Raw genomic sequence first — 21,027 nt, 5'->3', positions numbered from 1 at the left:
TCTTTAGGATTAAGCTTGACATTATTATCTTCGTATTCATAGCACATTTCTTACCTCATATGATCATTCATGCACATAGGCCTTTAGTCTTTTTGGAATGTAGGAAATCCGCAAAGAGGAAGGAAAATCATGCATAAGATTCATGCCTTAGAAAGAAGGGTTAAGCCTCACATACCTTCGTCGCTTAGCTATCCTATCGCTTGCTCGTTCTCCTTTAATGCTTGCGTCTCTACCTTCAAGAGAGTTCGTATTGTCATTAGCTAGGCAATTACAAGAACGTGCTTCTTAAGGCCAAAGAAAATTGGGCAGCGCTTCCTTTGTTTATACTACTTTCCGCCATATTCCATATCAACTCCCAACATTCATAACAACAACCACAACATCGCTAGCAACAATCGTCATTCATTTACACTATTCACATTTCACAATTCTACTCCAATTCTCCATAATCATGACCAAAGTCTATTATCGCGTACTTTCACATACAATGCTCATTTCATATTCTAAATGTCATTTATAACGCATTTATAATCTCAACGTAACCATTTTCATGATTCACTCCAACTACTATTCCATAATGACATTATTCACCCATTTAAGACCCATTTTCTATACTCTTCTACCATCCATGTGTTTCAACTTATTAATACTTCAAACAACATAGAATATCATAAAACTGACCTTAAATGATAGAGGAATAAGCCTTGGATGACAATTCACCTTTTCCACCAAAACCCTATTTTACCTTTCTTGAGATTTCTTGAGTTGAATGACTTTAATGAGGTTTCCTTCACTTGATTCACTTGATTTCTTGTTGTTGATCCTTGATTCCCTTTGTTTACTTATGGATGAAATATAGAGAAGGTTCGAGAGATCTTGAGAGATGAAGAAGGTTGATGGAAATGAAATAAATGAAGTGGGATCACATTTAAAGACTTGGAACAATTTCAGTCGGCGGGACTTCCACGGTCCGTGGAACCCAGTGTTGGCCGTGGAACTGGTCGTGGTTCACGACCAGCCAGCCATCTTCTCTGCTGGCTATTCCACGGACACATCCACGGTCCGTGGATCATGATGCTGTCCGTGGAACATGGTCGTGGAACTCACGCCCACCGAATGGTTCCCGTCGTTTCGTTTGATCTCCAATCCTTATGGATCCTTCTTAGCACTTGTTTAACATTTCATTATTAATCTAGGGAACGTCATAACTCTTCTCCAAAACATCCTTAAGACATAATTAACTCAATACTCATAATTTTGCCCGACACACTAACTTATAACTCGCTTTCCTTAACAACTTTCTTTCTTCAATCCCAATGCCTTTGGAAATCTTAATTAGGGCTATCAATTACTATTTCTTGCTTATCCAAGCCTCGTATTCATCATGCCCTTCGCGAGTCCACTTACTTGTACGCTAAAGGGAAATTTCCGAGGTGTAACACATACGGAGACCAAATAACTGATCAAACTGTTGGTGCAAATTTTTTAAGGAGTTTAACTCCTAGATTTGATCATGTTGTGGCTGCACTTGAGGTGTCGAAATACTTGTTGACTATTTCATTTGATGAATTAATGGGTTCTTTACAATTTCATGAGGAAAGAATAAACAAGTAGGCAGAAAAGCAGGAAGAAAAAGCATATCAATTGAAGGCGGAGGCATCAAATTCAAGAGAACATGATAAGACAGCAATAGGAAGAGGACAAGGCAGAGATGCATTTCATGGAAATAGCCGAGGTCGAGACCGGGGCAGAGGCTTTCAACAATGGCACTCCTATGAGCAAAGAGGCAATTGAAGCAACACACAATGTCATCATTGCATGAAGTTCGGGCATATGCAAGCATATATTGCTGGTACAAGGAGAAACAATTGAATTATGCCGAGACAACTAATGAAGAAAGTAAGTTATTCATGGCTTATTGTGATACTAATAAAATTGCAAGTGAAGTGTGGTTTGTAACGGCTGCTTCAACCATATGTCAGGCATGAAGCCAATCTTCAAAGAGCTTGACACGACACAAAACACGATTTTCAATCTTGGTGATAACAACAACCTTCAAGTTGAAGGAAAGGGAACAGTAGGAATCAGAAACAGTCATGGTGAAGTAAAGCTTCTACCTGATGTTCAATTTGTTCCTAGTTTGGTACACAATTTATTGAGTGTTGTACAACTAATGGCTAGCGGATATTTTTGTTTATGATGGAGCATTCGTTATTAAAGATAAAAAATAAGGTCAAATGATGGTTCACATGGCTGAAAACAAAATGTTTCCATTAGAAGTTTCAATGTGGAAACTTTTGCTTTTGTTACTGGTGTAAAAAATAACTCTGAGTTGTGACATTTGAGGTACGACCATCTTAATTTCAAGGGGATAAATTTGTTAGGACAAAAAGGTATGGTCATTGGATTACTAAAAATTAATTCTTTTGATTCGTGCAAGGGTTTCATTTATGTGAAGCAAAGTAGAAATTCATTTCTTGTCGGAAAGGCTTGGAGAATTTCTTCTTGCTTTAGTCCAATGAATACTGAATCTTTTAGTGGGAGTCGATATTTTTTTTACTCATCACAGATGGTTTCAGCCGCATAAGCTGGGTGTATTTTCTGAAATACGAATCAGAAGTTTTTAAGCATTTCAGAAAATACAAAGCTTTGGTGGAGAATCAGACTGGGTTGCGCATAAAAACTCTTCGAACGGACAGAGGTGGTGAGTTCTTATCTAATGAATTTATCTATTTTTGTGAAGAAAATGGAATTCTCAGGGAACTTACAACACCTTACTCGCCGGAGCAAAATAGGGTAGCTGAAAACAAGAATTTTACTTGAAGATGGCAAGAAGCTTACTGAAAGGAAAGGGACTTCCAAAATACTGGGCAGAAGCAGTTGCAACCTCAATGTATCTGCTGAACCTATCTCCTACAAAGGTCGTGATGAATCAAACGCCATATGAAGCTAGGAAGGGTATAAGACCTTTGGTAAGCCACTTAAGAATTTTTGGGTGTACTGCTTATGCTTTGGTTAACTCTCAAACTCGTCAAAAACTAGATGAAAAATCACAAAAATATATTTTCATCGGTTATTATCTTGAATCCAAAGCATATAGGTTATATAATCCTCTTAGTGGCAAAATGATAATTAGCAGAAATGTTGTATTTGATGAAAAATCAAGCTGGAATTGGAGTGAAAAACAAGTACAACAGGAGATTTCAATACCCATTGAGGACTCTCCAGATGAAAGACAAGAGTCTGCCCCAAATGCACTTAGAGCAACAATTGCACTAGAGAAATCTGAGGCACTTGAAGAGCCTTCAACTGAGCAAATTCCGCTAAGAAGATCAACAAGAGTAAGAAAATCAAATCCTAGATATTCTAATGCATTTTGTCAATTTGCTTTATTGTTTCATATCCTATATCTTATGAAGAAGCAATCGGAAATGAAGAGTGGAAGCATGCGATGAAGGAAGAACTGATGGCAATTCAGAGTAATGAAACTTTGTCAAATGAAAAGAATATTTTTGGCCTAAAGTGGATATTCAAAACAAAGTATCATGTAGATGGAAGTGTACAACAGCACAAGGCAAGGCTTGTCGCAACGGGATACTCGCAGCACCATGGTATCAATTTTGAAGAAACTTTTTCTCCTATTACTCGATTTGAAACAGTAAGAACAACTTTAGCATTAGCTGCTTAATTGAACTGGTCACTTTATCAACTTGATGTTAAGTCAGCACTCTTGAATGGTGAGGTGGAAGAGGAGGTTTATGTTGCTCAACCTGAAGGTTTTGAAATCAATGGCCAAGAGGAAATGGTGTACAAGTTGAAGAAGGCACTTTATGGTTGAAACAAGCGCCACGCGCCTGGTATAGCAAAATTAATTCCTATTTTTTGCAAATTTGAAAGGAACGAAAGTGAGCCTACTCTCTACTTGAGGAAGCGAGGTAACAATGATATTCTAGTTGTATGTCTCTATGTTGATGATATAATTTATATAGGATCATCTCACTCTGTTGTAGCTGAATTTAAATCTAGTATGATGAGTAGATTTGAGATGAAAAATTTGGGTTTGTTGCATTACTTTCTTGGACTTGAGGTGAAACAAGGAGAAAATGGAGTATTTGTTTCTCAAAAAAATATGCTTCAGACCTTCTTAAAAGATTTGGCCTCGTTAATTGCAAATTTGCTGCAACACCCATGAATCTGAATGAAAAATTGCAGCAGGACGATGGTGCTGAACGAGCCAATGCAAGAAGTTTTAGAATTCTAGTTGGAGGTTTGATTTATTTGTCTCATACTCGTCCAGATATTTCATACTCTTTTAGTGTCGTTTCAAGGTTTATGAGCAATCCATCGACGCATCAAGTTGGAGCTGCAAAAAGAATTTTACACTATGTTGCTGGAACACTCGAATATGATATTTGGTATCCTCACGTTTCAGCTTTTAGGTTATTAGGCTTTACTGACAGTGATTGGGCAGACTCGATGGGTCATAAGAAGAGTATTTTAGGCAACGTTTTCAGTCTTGGATCAGGTGCAATAACATGGAGTTCGGAGAAACAAGTAACAACGACATTGTCGTCTTCAGAGGCAGAGTATGTCGCAGCAACTTCTGCAGCTTGTCAATGCATTTGGCTTAGGAGAATTTTGGCTGATCTCTACCAGAAGCAAGAGAAGGCAACTGATATTTTTTGTGACAACAAATCCTCAATTGCAATGACTAAGAATCCTGCATTTCATGGAAGAACAAAGCACATTGATAGTTGCTTCCACTTTATTCGTGAGCTGGTGGAGAAAGAAGATATCATATTGAAGTTTTGCAACACCAATGAACAAGTAGTAGATATATTAACAAAAGCACTGCCATATCAGAATCACGTCTACTTCAGATCATTGCTTGGTGTTAGCGAATTTGAATCAAGAGGGAATGTTGAATAAGTGATTCAAAAAGAAAGAGAGAAAAAAGTTACTGCAGCTTTTTTAGTATTTTTTTTTTACTGTTTTTTGACTTAGTCTAAGTTAGTTATTATTTGGTCCTTCAAATTTTGATTTCAGTTGTAATGCATGACAGATTTAGTGCCAATATTTTCTCCATATCTAATGCATTTTAGCTGAGATGTAATGCCTATTTAAAGGCTTCTCTGGTGAAGAATAAAAGTATCCATTGCAATATCACAACTTAAGCTTTTCTCTGCTCACTAACTGCTTGATTTATTTCTTCTTACAACTAGCTTACTGTTTCACTTTTTTGTGCAGTAGCTAAGTTCTATTTCTGAGTGTGTGGGAGCTCTTTGCTCCAAAATTTTTCCTCCGAATTTAATTGAGTTTTTAAATGCCTAATAACCCTTCTTATCATCTTTTATCTTCCTATTTTTTTTTAAAAAACTTTTATGATCATAATATTTTTCCTCTTTTAGAAAATTCTATATCATGGACGTACCTACATAATTATAAAATATTATTTTTGAAGTGAAAAATTAAAAATAATAATCAAGCATTTAAGTTAATGATAATTTTCTTGTATGATTAATCCAATTAATAGAAAACAAAACTCAATAGAATAAGTGAGAGTAGTGTGAGTTTTCTAAACAATAATTCAACGCAAGTAATAAAAATTATAATTAATAAAAATAAGGTAAATTTGTAACAACTGCTTAAAATTATCTATTTATACTTTAAATGAAATTTAGATTATAGATATTTCATTAATGGCAACTGTAGTGGACAAATATAGCATGTGCTGGCATGTGTCCTTCTGACCGTCTCTAACTTCTCATACAGCCTGTCCATGAACAACTATCTCATAGAACAAACAATCCATTATGAGTGTCACGTACGATCAAACTCCACGATCTGCATGATCATTTTAGACTTTCATGCAATCAGGACGTGAGCATGAAAGACCTAATACAATATGGGCCATGACCCCCCGTGCGGCCAAGCCATGACAACTAACCTCCATGACTAAGTCGTAGGGGACAAGGTTGAGAGTGCCGCAAACTCCTTAATCGCTTCCTTTGTGTTTGAATCGCTTATTCACTTAACACCCACTTCTCCTTAAGGAAAACTTCATCAAATCTTGAACTTCACGTAATAAAATGCCTATAAAAGAGGAAGTTCCCCACACTAACGAGAGGATCTAAGATCGAATATCTCTCATACGATCTACACACTTGAAAACTACAAGATATATTGATTTCATCTTAGATACTTTCTGTCATTATATTTAACTTAAGCTTCTTAGAATCTTATGGTTATTCTAAAACAAATATTGCATGATTGTAAATATGGAGCTCTAATAAAATCATACTCTCTCTCTCTCTCTCTAATTTTACTTCTCTTTATTATTTGTAATTTCAATTACTTTATTTTGCTTTATATTATGTATTCTTACTAGTGCTCTAACCAATTACGATCGACGATAGATAATTTTCCCTTTATAACCACCAACTCAAAAGTTTGTTCACATAATAGAACATAAATAAGAATGAAACTAAAATTATATTTTAATGCACATAAGAATAAGTTAATAATCATAAATGTTGCGAAAGATTTTGAAAAAAAAATATAAATAATATATAAAAATTATTACAGAGATGGGGATTGAAAATGATACATAGGATGAGAATAATGTCATTGTTCAAAGTTGGAGAAAATGATTTCCATTTGAAATAAATTATAGTCAAAGTTCCACGAGTTAATAAGAGTGACAGAAATGAATCATATTTTAGTTAGTGGAGTATTAATTAATAATGAGACATTAATAAAAGAATCCTATTCAAAATTTTAACTAGTATTTGAGAACTGATCAAATAAGTTATTTAGGAAATATAAAAAATAATTTAAACAAATATTGTTATAATTAAAATTATTAAATATCTATAAGCGGTACGTAATACGTTCAATGACAAATAATTTGAATTGAAAAAATATTTACCATATATGTTAAAAACTCTTTATTCTGAAATGTATCTGCTTACACATGCACTTGTTTCCACAACAACAATAACATATCGAGTGTTTCACAAGTGAGATCTGTGGAGGATGGCGCGCATGCAGTCTTATCTCTGCCTTGTGAAGATAAAAAAAACTATTTTCCATCGACTGACATAAATCTATTTCATGGAAAATAAAAAAATAAAAAATACACCTATTTTATTAAAATGAAAGGTAAGTAGTAATGCTATTAGTCAAATGTACATGAAAAATAGATATATAGAAGAAAGAAGAGGAGATAGTGTAGGCCTGTAGCAAATTCTTGTGCAATTCCAATAAAGAAAAGCTCTTCAACAAATAACCCCCTTTCTGCTGACCCCATTTCCACTCACTAATGACGGCCGGCGGTGGTGGATCATCAGGAAGGTTGCCGACGTGGAAAGAGAGGGAAAACAATAAGAGAAGAGAGAGGAGAAGAAGAGCTATTGCTGCAAAAATATTTACTGGCTTAAGAGCTCAAGGTAACTTCAAACTTCCCAAACACTGTGATAACAATGAGGTCTTGAAAGCTCTTTGTCTTGAAGCTGGTTGGGTTGTTGAAGATGATGGCACCACTTATCGCAAGGTTAGTTAAAATTAGCTATTTTTTTTTTTTTTTCAATTTACTTCTGTGATTTATAATTGTAGATCTATTTACTAGCAAGAAAAAGATAGATCTTGAGATTAACAATAACAACAATATACCAAGTGAAATCCCACTAAGTGTAGTGTGGAGACGGTAGAGTGCACTCAGACCTTACCCCTACCAGCAATTCAAAGGGGTATAAAAAAGCCATGGCAAAATATTATAAAAAGATAGATCTTGAGATTAACCCCAGTAAAAATTGAGTCTTGGTGGTCAAAAGTTTTAGCAATTGGATCTTTTGTGTGTGTGTGTGTATATTTTGTACTGTTTGGTTTATAAGCTTTTAAAAATTCTATCTTTGTATGTTTGTTTGGTGAAATTTGTTTGTTCGAGTTCTTGGTTCCAGTTTTTGCTTGGCAACTGGATGTGTATAAAGGATTTATATAGCAGATCCCAAATAGTTTGAGATCTGAAATATTCTCGCTGTTTAAGAGTGTATAAAGTGTTTATGAAGTTGGTAGGGTTTGAAAAGATGGGTAACCTGTATATTGTCTCCTTTTCTCCTTTGTTTTCTTATGTTTACGAATTACTGCAATTTCTGGTCAGAGCTGAATTCTCAAAGCAGAATGGATATAGAGTATTCATTTGACCAGCCCCTATTTGCTTTGAGGTTGTGGTGTTGTACAGATTTGTTATCAAGTACCCTAAAGAAAAAGGAACCTTTGCCCTCACCAGTCATTTGGTTTAAGAAGCTAACGAACTGCTCTAACTTGTGTCAATTTGCTCACCAAGTTTGCTCCTTATATTGGTAGAGCTTACTGTTCTGTTCTTCAAGTTGTTATGAATGAGTGTGGATATGTTTGGAAATACTGTTTAACCATTTACTCTGTGTATGATGCTAATTTCTTTTTCTGATTAATTTTGTTAATTTCAGGGACACAGGCCTCCACCAACGGAAAATGGTTGTGCCTCTATGAATATCAGTGCATGCTCATCGATTCAGCCTAGCCCAATGTCATCCTCTTTCCCCAGTCCTGTACCCTCTTACCATGCCAGCCCAACATCATCCTCATTCCCTAGTCCCTCACGTTGTGACAACGGGCATCCCACATCATACATCCTCCCCTTTCTCCATAACTTAGCTTCCATTCCCTCTACTTTGCCACCTCTTCGTATATCTAACAGTGCCCCTGTTACCCCACCTCTTTCTTCTCCTACTCGAGGATCAAAGCCTAAACCTATCTGGGAATCTCTCTCCAGGGTTCCGTTGCATACTTTTCAGCAGCACCCACTTTTTGCTGCTTCTGCACCATCAAGTCCCACCCGCCGCCAATACTCTAAGCCTGCTACAATTCCAGAATGCGATGAGTTTGATGCTGCCTCAGTTGAATCTGCACGCTGGGTCAGCTTCCAGACGGTGGCAGCTCCAACTTCGCCTACTTTTAACCTTGTAAAACCTGTTCCTCCTCAGCAGAACATTCTCTTAGATGCCTTAAGTGGCCATGGTATGTTTGGCTGGGCCGAAGCAGCTCAAAAGGGACATGGGGGCTCTGAGTTTGATTTTGAGAGCTGCAAAGTGAAGGCATGGGAAGGTGAGAGAATACATGAAGTTGCTGTGGATGATCTAGAACTCACTCTTGGTAGTGCAAAGGCACGTGCTTAAAGTTCTTAATGAGATGATTCCGATAAGGAAATAGGAGGAGCTTATTTCCATATCTGCAATGTTGCAGTTTGCACGCGGCTCATCACATTTATTGTGCACTATAAGCCATAGCGTGCCAACTACGTGGATCTCATTTGTAAATTCTCTTACTATACCTGAGAACTTAAATTGGAGCATGTGATTTCTTGTTGTCTCTATTGTATAGTTCTCTAAACAAGCGATCACTATATGAAGCTAAGATGTTCATTGAATTGATAATGAGAGTGGCTCACGATCTAGATGTGTCTGGAGAATTGTGAAGTCATAACTGATGATAGAAGGAAGCAAAAGCAGTTACCATGGTTCCGTGTCTATTTAAGAGCTTCTCTTACGGTATGTATTTAAGTAATGAACTATTAGGTTCTGTGTATTTGTATTCGGCTGGGGTTGCAAGACCCTCATATGACTTTGTATCAGAGAGAGCTGAGATATTATTGTCCTGTAGAAAAGTGCGACGAATCACGGACAGCAGCTTAACTTACTGCTACATTACTAGTTAGTTAAGCATGAAGGTTACATTGAGTTAGAGCTTAGCTTTTTTGCTTCTCTAATAGATTGTGTTGTCAGTGAAATCAGTTTAATGTTGGATTTTCTTCTCATTGACAATGTCTTGGAGTCGAGTGTGAATTCTCTTGGACTTAGGTGGAAGCTTGTGTAGTGTTAATTTAGACGATGGAGGGAAGGGCATTTTGGGGGTTTTTTCCGTGTATGGATTTGTTTTTGCTTCTTAGTCTTGAAAATTCTACCTACTTCATGCGCTGTCTATATTTGTTTTTTATGGGGTCAAAGGAGCATCTTAGAACCAACATGGGAAATGGCCCTCCCCACGTGCATTCTGCTTTGTGGGGAATGCGACCATTGTCACGCTTTGTATCATATGGTACAATTCAATCATTTTAATGACCCGCTAAAACAACTCAGTGCGTATCTTGTTGGTCCATAATGGAAGATCTCTTGGTACAGAGCAATTTATATCTCGTGGTCGGCTTCTTCATACTAAATTTTGAATAGTCGAACCAATGAGTTTATCTCTTGGTTGGCTTAGTCATACTAAATTTAGATCAGTCTGACTAGTGAGTTCCGAATATCAAATGCTTAAAAGAAAAAAATTGACGTCTTGTGAATATCACCAAGTTTTTCTTGGAAATCTCTTAATATCGACAAGTGCCCTTGTGCAGTTGGGCGTATATTTTCAAAATGAATATTATCATCCTTTGTGGGTTTTGCGATCTGGATTTCATCACTTATCTTGATCCCTCTCTAATCTATTTGTTGTCATTATCGTATTTTAGCAACTTATATTTTCTTATAATTTCGTTTCTCTTTCATGCTTCTTAAAGTAATACTAATTCTCATATCAGGGGATATTACAGATAATTACCAAGTCAAACTTTTAGCGAATAGCATATAATCTTAAAGAAAAGCTAATTTCGAAGTTTGCTGATTACATATGCCCGGCAATGGTTAATTAACGTATTAAATAGGGTAAGAGAAGAACGAAAAAACTTAAATTAAAAGAGCAATTGCTATAACTTACTAATATGCTGCTTTTCTAGCAATTTTTTCACCATTATGTTATTTGAAGAATTCTTCACGTGCATGTCCCAAAAGCTTTAATTGCTAAAATAATCGTGCCTGGTCGGTTGAGAAACAATATAAAGCAAGATGAAATGTTTGTGAATGAGCTATTATCTAACAAGGTTTCAGCTTATGTTTGACTAATGCAGGCAAAGTATTATCGACCTGTTTATAAATTACCATATGTTTAGTTAATAATTCTACGGTAAAGGACCAAATATACCCCGTATCATTGAAAATGAGCCAAATATATTTCTCGTTATACTTTTGGTCCAAATGTATCACAACCGTTATACTATTGGCTAAAATATAACCTTTTTCCGTCCTTGGGCATAACATCCTATGCGTATTGATGATTTTTGATGAGATTGATCTTACCATTGTGCCACCTCATCACCCCTAACCCATTTTACTTCCCCCTCTTCCACCACTAAAATTTTCATCCCTCCACTATCATTTCTACCATTACCGCCATATAGTTATAACCTAATTTTCCAATTCTATGAGCACTGTTTTTTTTTTTTTTTTTCAATTTCACAAACACCTGGTGTGCGGTTTGAGAAAATGGCGAAATCAAATAGTACTGAATGTGGGTTTTCTTCCGATCTAATGGGTAGAGTTTTAAGTTCCCCAATTGAATCCATCTGGGGGTTTTAAGTTCAAATCCTATGAGTAGAGTTTTTTTTTCTTTTTTCGAAAGAGCAATTACACAAACAGTTGGTGTGCGTTTTTTGAGAAAATGGGGGGATCGGACAGTGTTGGGAAAGGGGTTTTTTCTAGAGCTGTAACTATAGGCGATAATGGTAGCAATGGTGGTGTAGGGGGCAGAAAATTTTAGTGGTTGAAGAGGGGAAAAGTAAAATGGGTTAATGTGATGAGAAGAGGCCCATACAAGATCCACCTCATCAAAAGTCATCAACGTAACGGATGTTAGGTCCAAGGTGGACAACTTTAACTCGAGAAAGGATATTTGAAATAATAAGATAATGGTTAGTATATTTAATCAAAATATAATATGAGGATATTTGGTCCTTTTTTCACAATACGGGATATATTTAGCCCTTTTCCGATAATTCCATTATATATGTGTTGGTAAGTGTCAGATTAAGGTTTGGAGAAGATCCAATTGACTAAAATCCCTAAATTAAACAACGAATTAATTAATCTAAGTTTTTTATATTGAAGAATTACATAAAAAAAGTTTATAAGTTAATATGGATATGATATGAAAAAGGATGAGTGAAATAAAGAAGAACAAAACCTAAGATGTCTAATTAAAACATAAAATATACCAAGAGCATCTATTTGGTTACAAGAAAGAAAGGCTTTGGTGAAGATATTAAAACTGTATACTTAGTAAAATTAATGTCAAGAGTATTAATTATTGTGATTCTTTTTAAGACACAACACACGAATTGGTATTATAAAGGTTTGAAGAAAACTGAAAAGAAGGAAATTAATACAAGAGAATAAGATTTATATTAAACTTGCTGCAAGCATTGCAAGAGGAATTAGGCTACTTCATCTCGGTCTTGATGGCGCTAACCAATTGATCATAAGCTTCTCCCCATGCATTCTTCATATCAACACTCCACATTTCTGAATTGCTTCTTTGATTGTTTCCAACAAGGCATACTTGGTTACCTCAAAGTGTTCATCAACCACACCATACTTCAAGTGTGTAGCACCTATTTTTTTGAGAGTTGAATCCCTCAACACAACCTTTCCTGCTTTTCTAAGTTGAACTGCAGCTTCACAAGTCATGACGAGGACAGATTTAGCATGGATCTTGAGTTTAGGATTCTGTTCCAAAGGCACATTTGAATCTTTGAGGAATGAGAAAAGCTTTTTAGCCGATGGTGCAATCTCAAATATCTTGAGAAAGAATTTGAGACCCCATTCACCAGCATTCTTCTTCATTGAGTCCCATGACTTGACTACCAAAGCTTCTTGTTCTTCTGTAAAGCTACTCATGACGTATGATTAAACTTTAGAATAAAAAGGGAGTATATATGAGAACTTGGTTACTGGAATATATGGTGGTATCTAGGAAGACACAGTGTGTATATATACTAAGTAGGGGCATGAAGGATAAGAATGAGTTTGGATTGAAGTGTTTAGCCTTTCATGGTGATGAAGAGCCTTTTCTTGTGGCACAAATAAGAAAGTTCGAACAAGTTGAAAAAAATTGAAAACCACTGGAGGCTGAACATGGTTTTTTGATGAAAACCCGGTGGTTGTGCTTGGGGAGGTTCAAAGTGTATGAATTTGTTTTTGTTTCTTATCTTGAAAGTTCTACCTACTTCATGCGCTGCCTAATGTCTATATTTATTTTTTTGCTAAAGTCATCGATGGTTTCTGAACTTGTCCTGATTTTTCATTTAGACCCCTCAACTGAAACGTTGACCATCTGAATCCTCGAACACAAGCTAAACTGTGCCATTTGAACACAGTCTAGATCAAGTGTGGTGCGTGAGTTACACTTGCTGCGACATGGAAAAATAGACCAATAAAAATAAGCCATGTCAACAAAAAAATTAATTTTAAGAAAAATTAATTTTAAATTCTATTTAAATAATTAATTTTTTTTTTTTTAAAAACCCAACCCATCCTCTCCGATCTGAAAACCTAGCCCACTTCGCCGCCTCCGCCGCTGCCCCAGCAGCCGCCGCCCCCACCGCCGCCGCTTCAAAATCTATTTTAATAATTAAAAAAATGGTGCCATTTTTCGTCGGAGATTTGTTTAAATAAATTTTGAAGTGGAGCGGCAGCAGTGGCGGCTGCGAAGTGGGCTATCGGAGTGGATGGGTTGGGTTTTTCAGTTTTTTTTTTTTTTTCAATTATTTAAATAGATTTTAAAATAGAGTTTTTCTTAAAATTAATTTTTAATGATTAAAAATTTTTAAAAAGAAAAAAATTTGGCTCACCTCACGCTCGTTTAAAAACATGTACTGCACGCATGTGCCAAGTCAAGGTGACGTGTTCAAATGACACGGTTCGACATTCGGGTCCAAATTGGTCCAACGTTGCATAAATGAGGGTGCAAATGAAAATCGTGATGTGCTGGTGATCCATCGACGATGTACCTTTATTTTTGGGGGGTCAAGCATGCATCTTAGAACCAACATGGGAAAGGGCCCTCCCCACGTGCATAAAATTACATGATAATTGCCGAGTCAAACTTTAGCGTGTATTTTCTGATTTTCTGAACATTTTAGATACCAGAATCATGGTGACTTAGGTAAGTTGTTTCCTATTAGGATTGAGTTTCCTAACAAAGAACTGAAAAAGGTCAAAAGTGTATTCAGTAATCGTAGGGGTATCCAAATGAGACTGAAAAATCGATCCGAATCGGTAAACCGATTTAATTAACCGAAAACCGGTTTGGTTTGACTTGATTTGTTTTTAAATTTTAAAAAAAATTATAACATTTGATTTGGTTTGGCGGTAAACCAAACAAACCCGAATCAAAACCGAACCAAACTTATATACACACACACACATCTTCATCAAAATTAGGGCTCATTCTAAGCCCAATACAAATTTAAATAATTAGAAAGAAAAGTGTAGTCTATTTAAGCTTAAGGCAAAATGAAAAAAAAAAAAAAAATTACAAATAGAATTTTCTCCTTATTCAGTTTTACAGTTCCCTTATTTACATGCCATCTTAATTACTACTAATAAGATAGCATTTTATCCATAACCAATTAAAGGGAAGAAAATGACAATTGGAATTTAAAAAGATTTGGTAGATGGCTTTATTTTTATGTTTATCATTTTCCGTTTTAACTTCTGCGCTTTCTTCAATGCTTCATAAACACAATAAGTCTAGATAACAAAAATTTGGAAAACGAATATCAAAAGACTATATGTAGGGAGGTAACTAGAATTATGAAAAGTAGATATTATGTTTTTGTAATTCTTATTCCCATAGCCATAAGCCTATACCTAAATATATAAAGTTAATTAATTAATTATGAGGATTCTTAGATTTGAATGGATCATGGTCAAATCCGTATTTAGTTACCATTTGATTCAAAGGTGTCACGCTCCGAACCATGGCCTAGGCGTAACACGGCACTCGGTGCCTAACTGCATGTGACCGAGCAAACCCATAGGCTGGCTAAATCAACATGTGATATCAAAACATGCAATAATAAGGAAATAAGACTAACATATGATGATATAATAAAAGTCTGACTGAAAACATATTAAATGCAGAATCACTGATTAAGTTTGAAACATCTGAATAAATAGCCAATAAGGCTAAAACATAAAAGTTTGCTAATATCTGACTGACTAGACTATATCTATGAAGCCTCTAAAGACACTACAACATAACACATATATAGCTACAAAATACATTGTAGCTAAATATGAAAATTTCCGTGGCTAAATACTTTAGCCACAATTTTTTTTTCTGTAGCCTTCGTAGCAAAAGAGAGTGCGGCTAAAAATTAGCTACAAACTTTACATGGTCTATGGCTAACAACTAATACTTATTGCTACGAAATTTTGTGTCTTGTAGCTAAGATGGTAAAACATTCTTGCCACGGAAAATATACCTATAGCAAATGATTTTATTCTTTTGCCACGTCAAACCAACTCTATGGCTAACTTCATGCTTTAGCCACAAAGTGAAACATTGTGGCAAAAGAAGTAATCTATTTTGCCACAAAATTTTAAATATATAGCTATGCTACAAATTAACCTCTTAGTATTAAAGATTATGTTTAGCCTCCAATTTAAAGTTTCGTAGCTAGAAATCCCGCATAAGATCTGAGGTTGACTTTTTAAATTAAATTTATTGATAAAAAATAATATATTGGTAGCAGAAATCTTTCCATTTCAAATTTATTGTTATTTTTCCCTAATTAACTATTTTAAATATTCCATATTCATGCATATATTATGAATATTTGTTTTTCCCTAATTAACTATTTTCAGATATTCCATATTCATACCTATTATTATGAATATTACCAACAAAAATTTAGGTATGACTTATTTCATACAAATAATACACAATTATATAACTAAACTTCATGACATTCACAATACATTTTCCAAATTACACAAATGAAGTTTGGAGAATAAAAACTAGATAGGCTTGATAGTAACAAACATCACATTTAAATTCTTGTCAAATTAAAATATAATATTTACAAACTATGTACAATATGTTTTACATTTCAATTTTAATTTGTAAAACTCTAAAGTATCTCATATCCAAAAATAAATTAAGTATTTGTCTGAAATTTGTGATGCTCCCACCCGCCGGATGATCTTCTTGCATTCAATGGAAGGTTGAAGTAGGTTTATCCTTCATCAGTAGGCTGAAAGCCCGAAACAATAAAATAAAAAATAACACATTACTTCTTGAAAATATATTAATTAATAATAATATATTTGTAACTAATGTTGTAAAAAATAATTGATATATATATATATATATATATATATTTTTTTTTTTCAAGTTAATAATATTTTAATTTTAATGAATTATAAAACTTAAAAGAATACTTTTTTTGTGAGAACATCATGGATTGGATGTTTGAGAAAAAAATAATACTTATAAATATAATGCCATAACATTATTCAAATGTTTGACACAAAAATCCATCAAATGTAAGTGAAAAAAAAACATGCGATGTGAAAGCAGATAGCTTAAAATTGAAAATATAACCTAAATTCAAAATCCAAACGAAAAAGTTTAACGTAATACTCTTATGTCAAATTCCACCATTACATAAGTAAGTTCCAAGATAACTTAAGTAAATAATTCAAAAGAAAGGGGAAATATAAGTCTATAACCTCGCTGAATTTGCAGGGGTCGGCCTTCCATCGGTGGCGAGCCCCAACTTCGCCTACTTTTAACCTTGTAAAACTCGTTCCTCCTCAAAGAACATTCTCTTAGATTCCTTAAGTGGCCATGGTATGTTTGGTCAGCTTGTAGCTTCAAAAGGGACATGTGGGCTACGAGTTTGATTTTGAGAGGCTGCAGTGAAGGCATGGGAAGGTGAGAGAATACATGAAGTTGCTGTGTGAAGGTTTTCATATCTTGAAACAAGAACAAAGATGATGTACCTGTTAGCAGCGGAAGTTTTGCACAAGATCACCATAAAAATTGCCCCAAATCTGATTTCATCTCACTTGGAAACGGAGTACTTTTTCACGAACTAGATGTCTTTCACTTCTCTCTTTTCTTTACTGTGTGTTATTCTTTTCTGTGTATCTATGGAGAATGCTGGAGTATTTTTCATATATAGAAGAGGAGGTTATGTTTTTACGGTTGATAAAGTGAAAGAAACCAACACCAGTACATTCCCATAATCTTATCCCACTATCACGTTTTTTTTTTTTTTTTTTTTTTTTGTGTTGGTAACTTCTCAAGGACTTTTTACTGTGTTGGTAACTTCTCAAGGGAAGTTAATTTTCATCTTATCACTTCGAATAAAAACCGATTTGGTCGGTCCATACGGGCGACCCACGACCCATAACCAATATCCAACATCTCCCACTTTGCACATGGTGGACTGGACTCAAATCAGTACCATGTCAATAACACACATAATTCATACTGACAAATAGTTCGTGCGACTTCGCAGCTTCAAGAGCTATAGCATTCCAAACCTATTAAGGTTGTACAAGAGCTCCACATAGAAATCCGATCACATACGGAAGGGATTCACTACTAACACAAGGATCTTATCACTCGCAATACTCCTGACATCATTCGCTACTCCAGTAGCTAATTATCCGATCTCTCGTCCTCTAAATAGGTGAACTCGAGTTCATGTTTAACTTTATATCCACTATTACACTTGACACCCTTATGGTAAGTGTAATGGCCGGCCTGTGAATACAAGTTAAATTAATAATTTTAATTGTCTTCCCTTTCGACTCCAATCTGTCTGTTCCAAATCAACTCCTTTCCTAGACATACACTTCATTACCAAATCACTCATGGCTATTAGTAACATGCTAAAGTAGCAACACTGATTGAAACTTCAAGAAACAGCCAAAGGTCAAAGGGTATTCCTTTGAAAAGTTAATGTAACTTTTCGGGGTCTCACACAATGAAGAAGCAGGGATCTATTCTTCCATTAACCCATTGGTCGCTTAGCACACGTGGTATGAAACACGTGCTACAGTGTTCTCACCTTATATTGGTGCGTGTGTCTCATTCTTTTACTCATTCAACACCGTACAGATCTTGATCTAGACATCTCCAAAATGTCTAACCTGAGCTTCTCTCTTCAATGATCCTCAAATCCATCTTCTTAGAGAAACTCATATCTGGCTTACAAAACAAGTCATAACATGGTGGTGGAACTCATCTCTTTACGTTACTCAACGTAAGAGACGATTGCTCGTGTGAGAGAGCCAATCTCGCGACTTGTTCGACATACTTTATCAATAAAATTACATCATCACATGCATAGAAGATATGAACAAAAATTCAAGAGTCAAATATTGATGAAAATATTGTAACAACCAAGTCATTTTACAATACAGAAATATAATCATATCCTACGCAAACCTAGAGCCATAATATGTTTCTCAAATAAGTCTCCAGATATCACCTTTGTAAAAGGATCAGCTATCATCTCACGCGTAGGTATGTATTGTAAATTTACTTCTCCACTTGCTACTGTGTCTCTTACAAAGTTATACTTGATGTCAATGTGCTTGGTTTTGTTGTGATACTTAGGATCATTTGTGTCTGGAATAGCCGCTTGACTATCACAATGTAAAATCATTAATCCTTGAGAATTCTTTGCTACGTCCAAATGCTCAAAGAATCTTTTTAACCAAATAGCTTCTTGTACTGCAGATGCACAAGCCACAAACTCAGCTTCCATGGTTGAAAGAGCCGTGCAAGTTTGTTTCTTACTTTTCCATGAAATAGCACCACTATTAAGTAAGAAAGCATAACCGGATGTCGATTTTCTATCGTTCCGGTCACCACCCCAATCAACATTCGTGTATCCTCTCAAGTGTAAATCATTTCCACTATAACATAATGAATAATCAACAGTTCCTTTCAGGTATCGGAAGATCCTCTTCATAGCTTTCCAATGATCTCTTCCAGGATTGGACTGATACTTGCTAACCAGACCTACGGCATAACAAATGCCCGGACGAGTACACATCATAGCGTACATCAAGATCCCAACAGCACTAGAATATGGAACTCGAGACATGTCTTCCTTTTCTTTTTCAGTCTCTGGACACATTTCAAGGCTTAAAGTTTCACCTCTTACTATTGGAGTATCCATGGGTTTGCAACTATTCATTCGGAAGCATTCCAAAATTTTCCTTATATAAGTTTCCTGAGATAGACTCAAAACCTTCTTGGAACGATCTCTTTGATCTTAACACCCAATATATAGTTCGTTTTCACCCATGTCTTTCATGTCGAATGACTTTGAAAGCCATGACTTGATAGTTTTCACATACTCCAAATTATTTCCGGCTAATAAAATATCATCTACGTAAAGGGAAATAATTACAAACATTCCATTGAACTTCTTCACATAGATGCAATGGTCTTCATCGATCATGGTGAAATCATATGAAATCACCTCTTTGTGAAATCTCAAATACCACTGCCTTGAAGACTGCTTCAGGCCATAAATAGATCTTTTTAATTTGCAAATCTTCTTTTCTTGGCCTTTAACGATGAAACCTACAGGTTGTTCCATGTAGATTTCCTCGTTTAATTCTCCATTGAGAAAAGCTGTTTTCACGACCATTTGGTGTAACTCTAGATCCAAACGTGCAACAATAGCCAAAAGTAACCGAATTGAGGTAAACTTCACAACTGGTAAAAAAGTTTCCTCATAATCTATTCCAGCTTGTTGGGTAAAACCTTTTGCGACCAATCGTGCCTTGTATCTTTCTATTGACCCGTCCGCTTTACGTTTAACCTTGAGAACCCATTTATTCCCAATAGGTCTACGCCCAGAAGGAAGATCAACCAGATCCCAGACTTTGTTGGTTCTCATGGACTCCAATTCTTCTTTCATTGCTTTCATCCATTCATCTTTTCCAGGACTTGCCAAAGCCTCGGTACGTTAATTAGGCTCATCCAATTCCCGTGGGAGACACCAGAAAATGTAATCTTCAATCTCATAAAGATAGTTTAGGTACACTTTTTCTGGTACTCTTACGTTGTTGAAATTCAGATTCCTCTAAAGGATTTTGGGATTCAAAACTTCCACTTGGACCAAGAACCGATCCTTGATCTATTTGACTATCAAACATGTCCGAAGACATTGTTTGATCATCTGAATTTAACATTTCGTAAAGAGGCTCTCCTTCTTTTATTTCGCCCTTTTTGGGAAAATCATTTTCTAAAAAAAGTGATATCTCGTGATTCAATTTCGCTATACTTCCATCTTCTAATTCACCAATGAACACATACCCTTTGGAGTGTTCGAGTATCTTATGAAGATACATTTCTTCCCTTTTTGGACTCGCCTTTTCCAAACTTACCAAAACAATCCTTTACATATGCAGCACAACCCCAAGGTTGTAGATCATTCAAGTTCGGTTTATGACCAGTCCATAGCTCATAGGGAGTGGAAGTAACTGATTTAGAAGGCACTTCATTTAGTATGTAGGCTGCAGTCAATAACGCATCTCCCCAGAAGGAGATAGGTAAATTTGCCTGCGCCATCATAGATCTTGTCATGTCCAATAATGTTCTATTCCTTCTTTCTGCTACACCATTCTGTTGAGGTGTGTAAAGAGTAGTTAACTGTCTCATAATGCCTTTTTCATTACATAATTCTTCAAACTGTTTTGATAAATATTCACGGCCTCGATCGGTTCTTAAAGTCTTTATACTTTTATCTAATTGATTCTCAACTTCATTCATATATTTTCTAAAGCATTCAAGTGCTTCAAATTTATGAGAAATCAAATAGACATAACCAAAGCGCGTGAAATCATCAATAAATGTAATGAAATACAAAGCACCGTACCTCGCCCTCACATTCATTGGACCACGGATATCGAATGGATTAATTGCAATGGGAGTCTCGCTCTCTTAGCCTTCCCAAATGGTTTACGTGTAATCTTTCCTACAAGACAATTTTCACAAGTTGGCATTTCAATTTTGGAGAAAGGACCTAAATGCCCTTCCTTTGCCAATCTATTTATCCGGTCTTGCCCTATGTGACTTAAT

At 35.5% G+C, this 21,027-nt stretch overlaps 3 protein-coding genes and 1 pseudogene across 13 annotated transcripts; 2 read left to right on the top strand and 2 right to left on the bottom strand.

Annotated features, from left to right (window-relative positions):
* Positions 1 to 1,469: 1,469 nt before the first annotated feature.
* LOC132035487 (secreted RxLR effector protein 161-like) lies at positions 1,470 to 5,169 on the top strand. Of its 11 annotated transcripts, XM_059425837.1 has the most exons (4): positions 1,477 to 1,899; positions 1,983 to 2,972; positions 3,229 to 3,341; positions 3,420 to 5,169. In XM_059425837.1, the coding sequence occupies exon 4, from the start codon at positions 4,189 to 4,191 to the stop codon at positions 4,927 to 4,929; it is 741 nt and encodes a 246-aa protein (XP_059281820.1). In that variant the 5' UTR covers positions 1,477 to 1,899; positions 1,983 to 2,972; positions 3,229 to 3,341; positions 3,420 to 4,188; the 3' UTR covers positions 4,930 to 5,169. The 11 variants fall into 11 exon arrangements, 10 of the variants coding, with proteins under 10 accessions (XP_059281820.1, XP_059281791.1, XP_059281769.1 ...); XR_009409304.1 differs by having other exon boundaries at positions 1,470 to 1,899; positions 1,983 to 3,935; positions 4,329 to 5,169; XM_059425808.1 differs by having other exon boundaries at positions 3,229 to 5,169.
* A 2,052-nt stretch (positions 5,170 to 7,221) lies between these two features.
* LOC132035478 (BES1/BZR1 homolog protein 2-like) lies at positions 7,222 to 9,860 on the top strand. Its single transcript, XM_059425763.1, has 2 exons — positions 7,222 to 7,552; positions 8,487 to 9,860. Exons 1-2 carry the CDS (start codon positions 7,322 to 7,324, stop codon positions 9,213 to 9,215), a joined length of 960 nt encoding a protein of 319 aa, XP_059281746.1. The 5' UTR covers positions 7,222 to 7,321; the 3' UTR covers positions 9,216 to 9,860.
* A 2,227-nt stretch (positions 9,861 to 12,087) lies between these two features.
* On the bottom strand, positions 12,088 to 12,989 carry LOC132047995 (hemoglobin-2-like; annotated as a pseudogene).
* Positions 12,990 to 18,358: 5,369 nt separating this feature from the next.
* Positions 18,359 to 19,114, bottom strand: LOC132047542 (secreted RxLR effector protein 161-like). Its single transcript, XM_059438570.1, has one exon. It carries the CDS (start codon positions 19,112 to 19,114, stop codon positions 18,359 to 18,361), a length of 756 nt encoding a protein of 251 aa, XP_059294553.1.
* Positions 19,115 to 21,027: the final 1,913 nt, after the last annotated feature.

Source organism: Lycium ferocissimum, chromosome 2 (genome assembly GCF_029784015.1).
Source record: "Lycium ferocissimum isolate CSIRO_LF1 chromosome 2, AGI_CSIRO_Lferr_CH_V1, whole genome shotgun sequence".
Lineage (NCBI taxonomy): Eukaryota > Viridiplantae > Streptophyta > Magnoliopsida > Solanales > Solanaceae > Lycium > Lycium ferocissimum.
The sequence above is the reverse complement of the archived record's forward strand: the minus strand, read 5'-3'. Positions and strand labels throughout refer to the sequence as shown.

What these genes read in the sequence shown, in the direction of transcription:
- LOC132035487 (XM_059425837.1), top strand. Translation starts at nt 4,189, where the DNA reads ATGAATCTGAATGAAAAATTGCAGCAGGACGATGGTGCTGAACGAGCC.
- LOC132035478 (XM_059425763.1), top strand. Translation starts at nt 7,322, where the DNA reads ATGACGGCCGGCGGTGGTGGATCATCAGGAAGGTTGCCGACGTGGAAA. An exon ending in ATGGCACCACTTATCGCAAG is followed by an intron (nt 7,553 to 8,486) that starts GTTAGTTAAAAT and finishes TGTTAATTTCAG; the next exon opens with GGACACAGGCCTCCACCAAC.
- LOC132047542 (XM_059438570.1), bottom strand. Translation starts at nt 19,114, where the DNA reads ATGGATACTCCAATAGTAAGAGGTGAAACTTTAAGCCTTGAAATGTGT.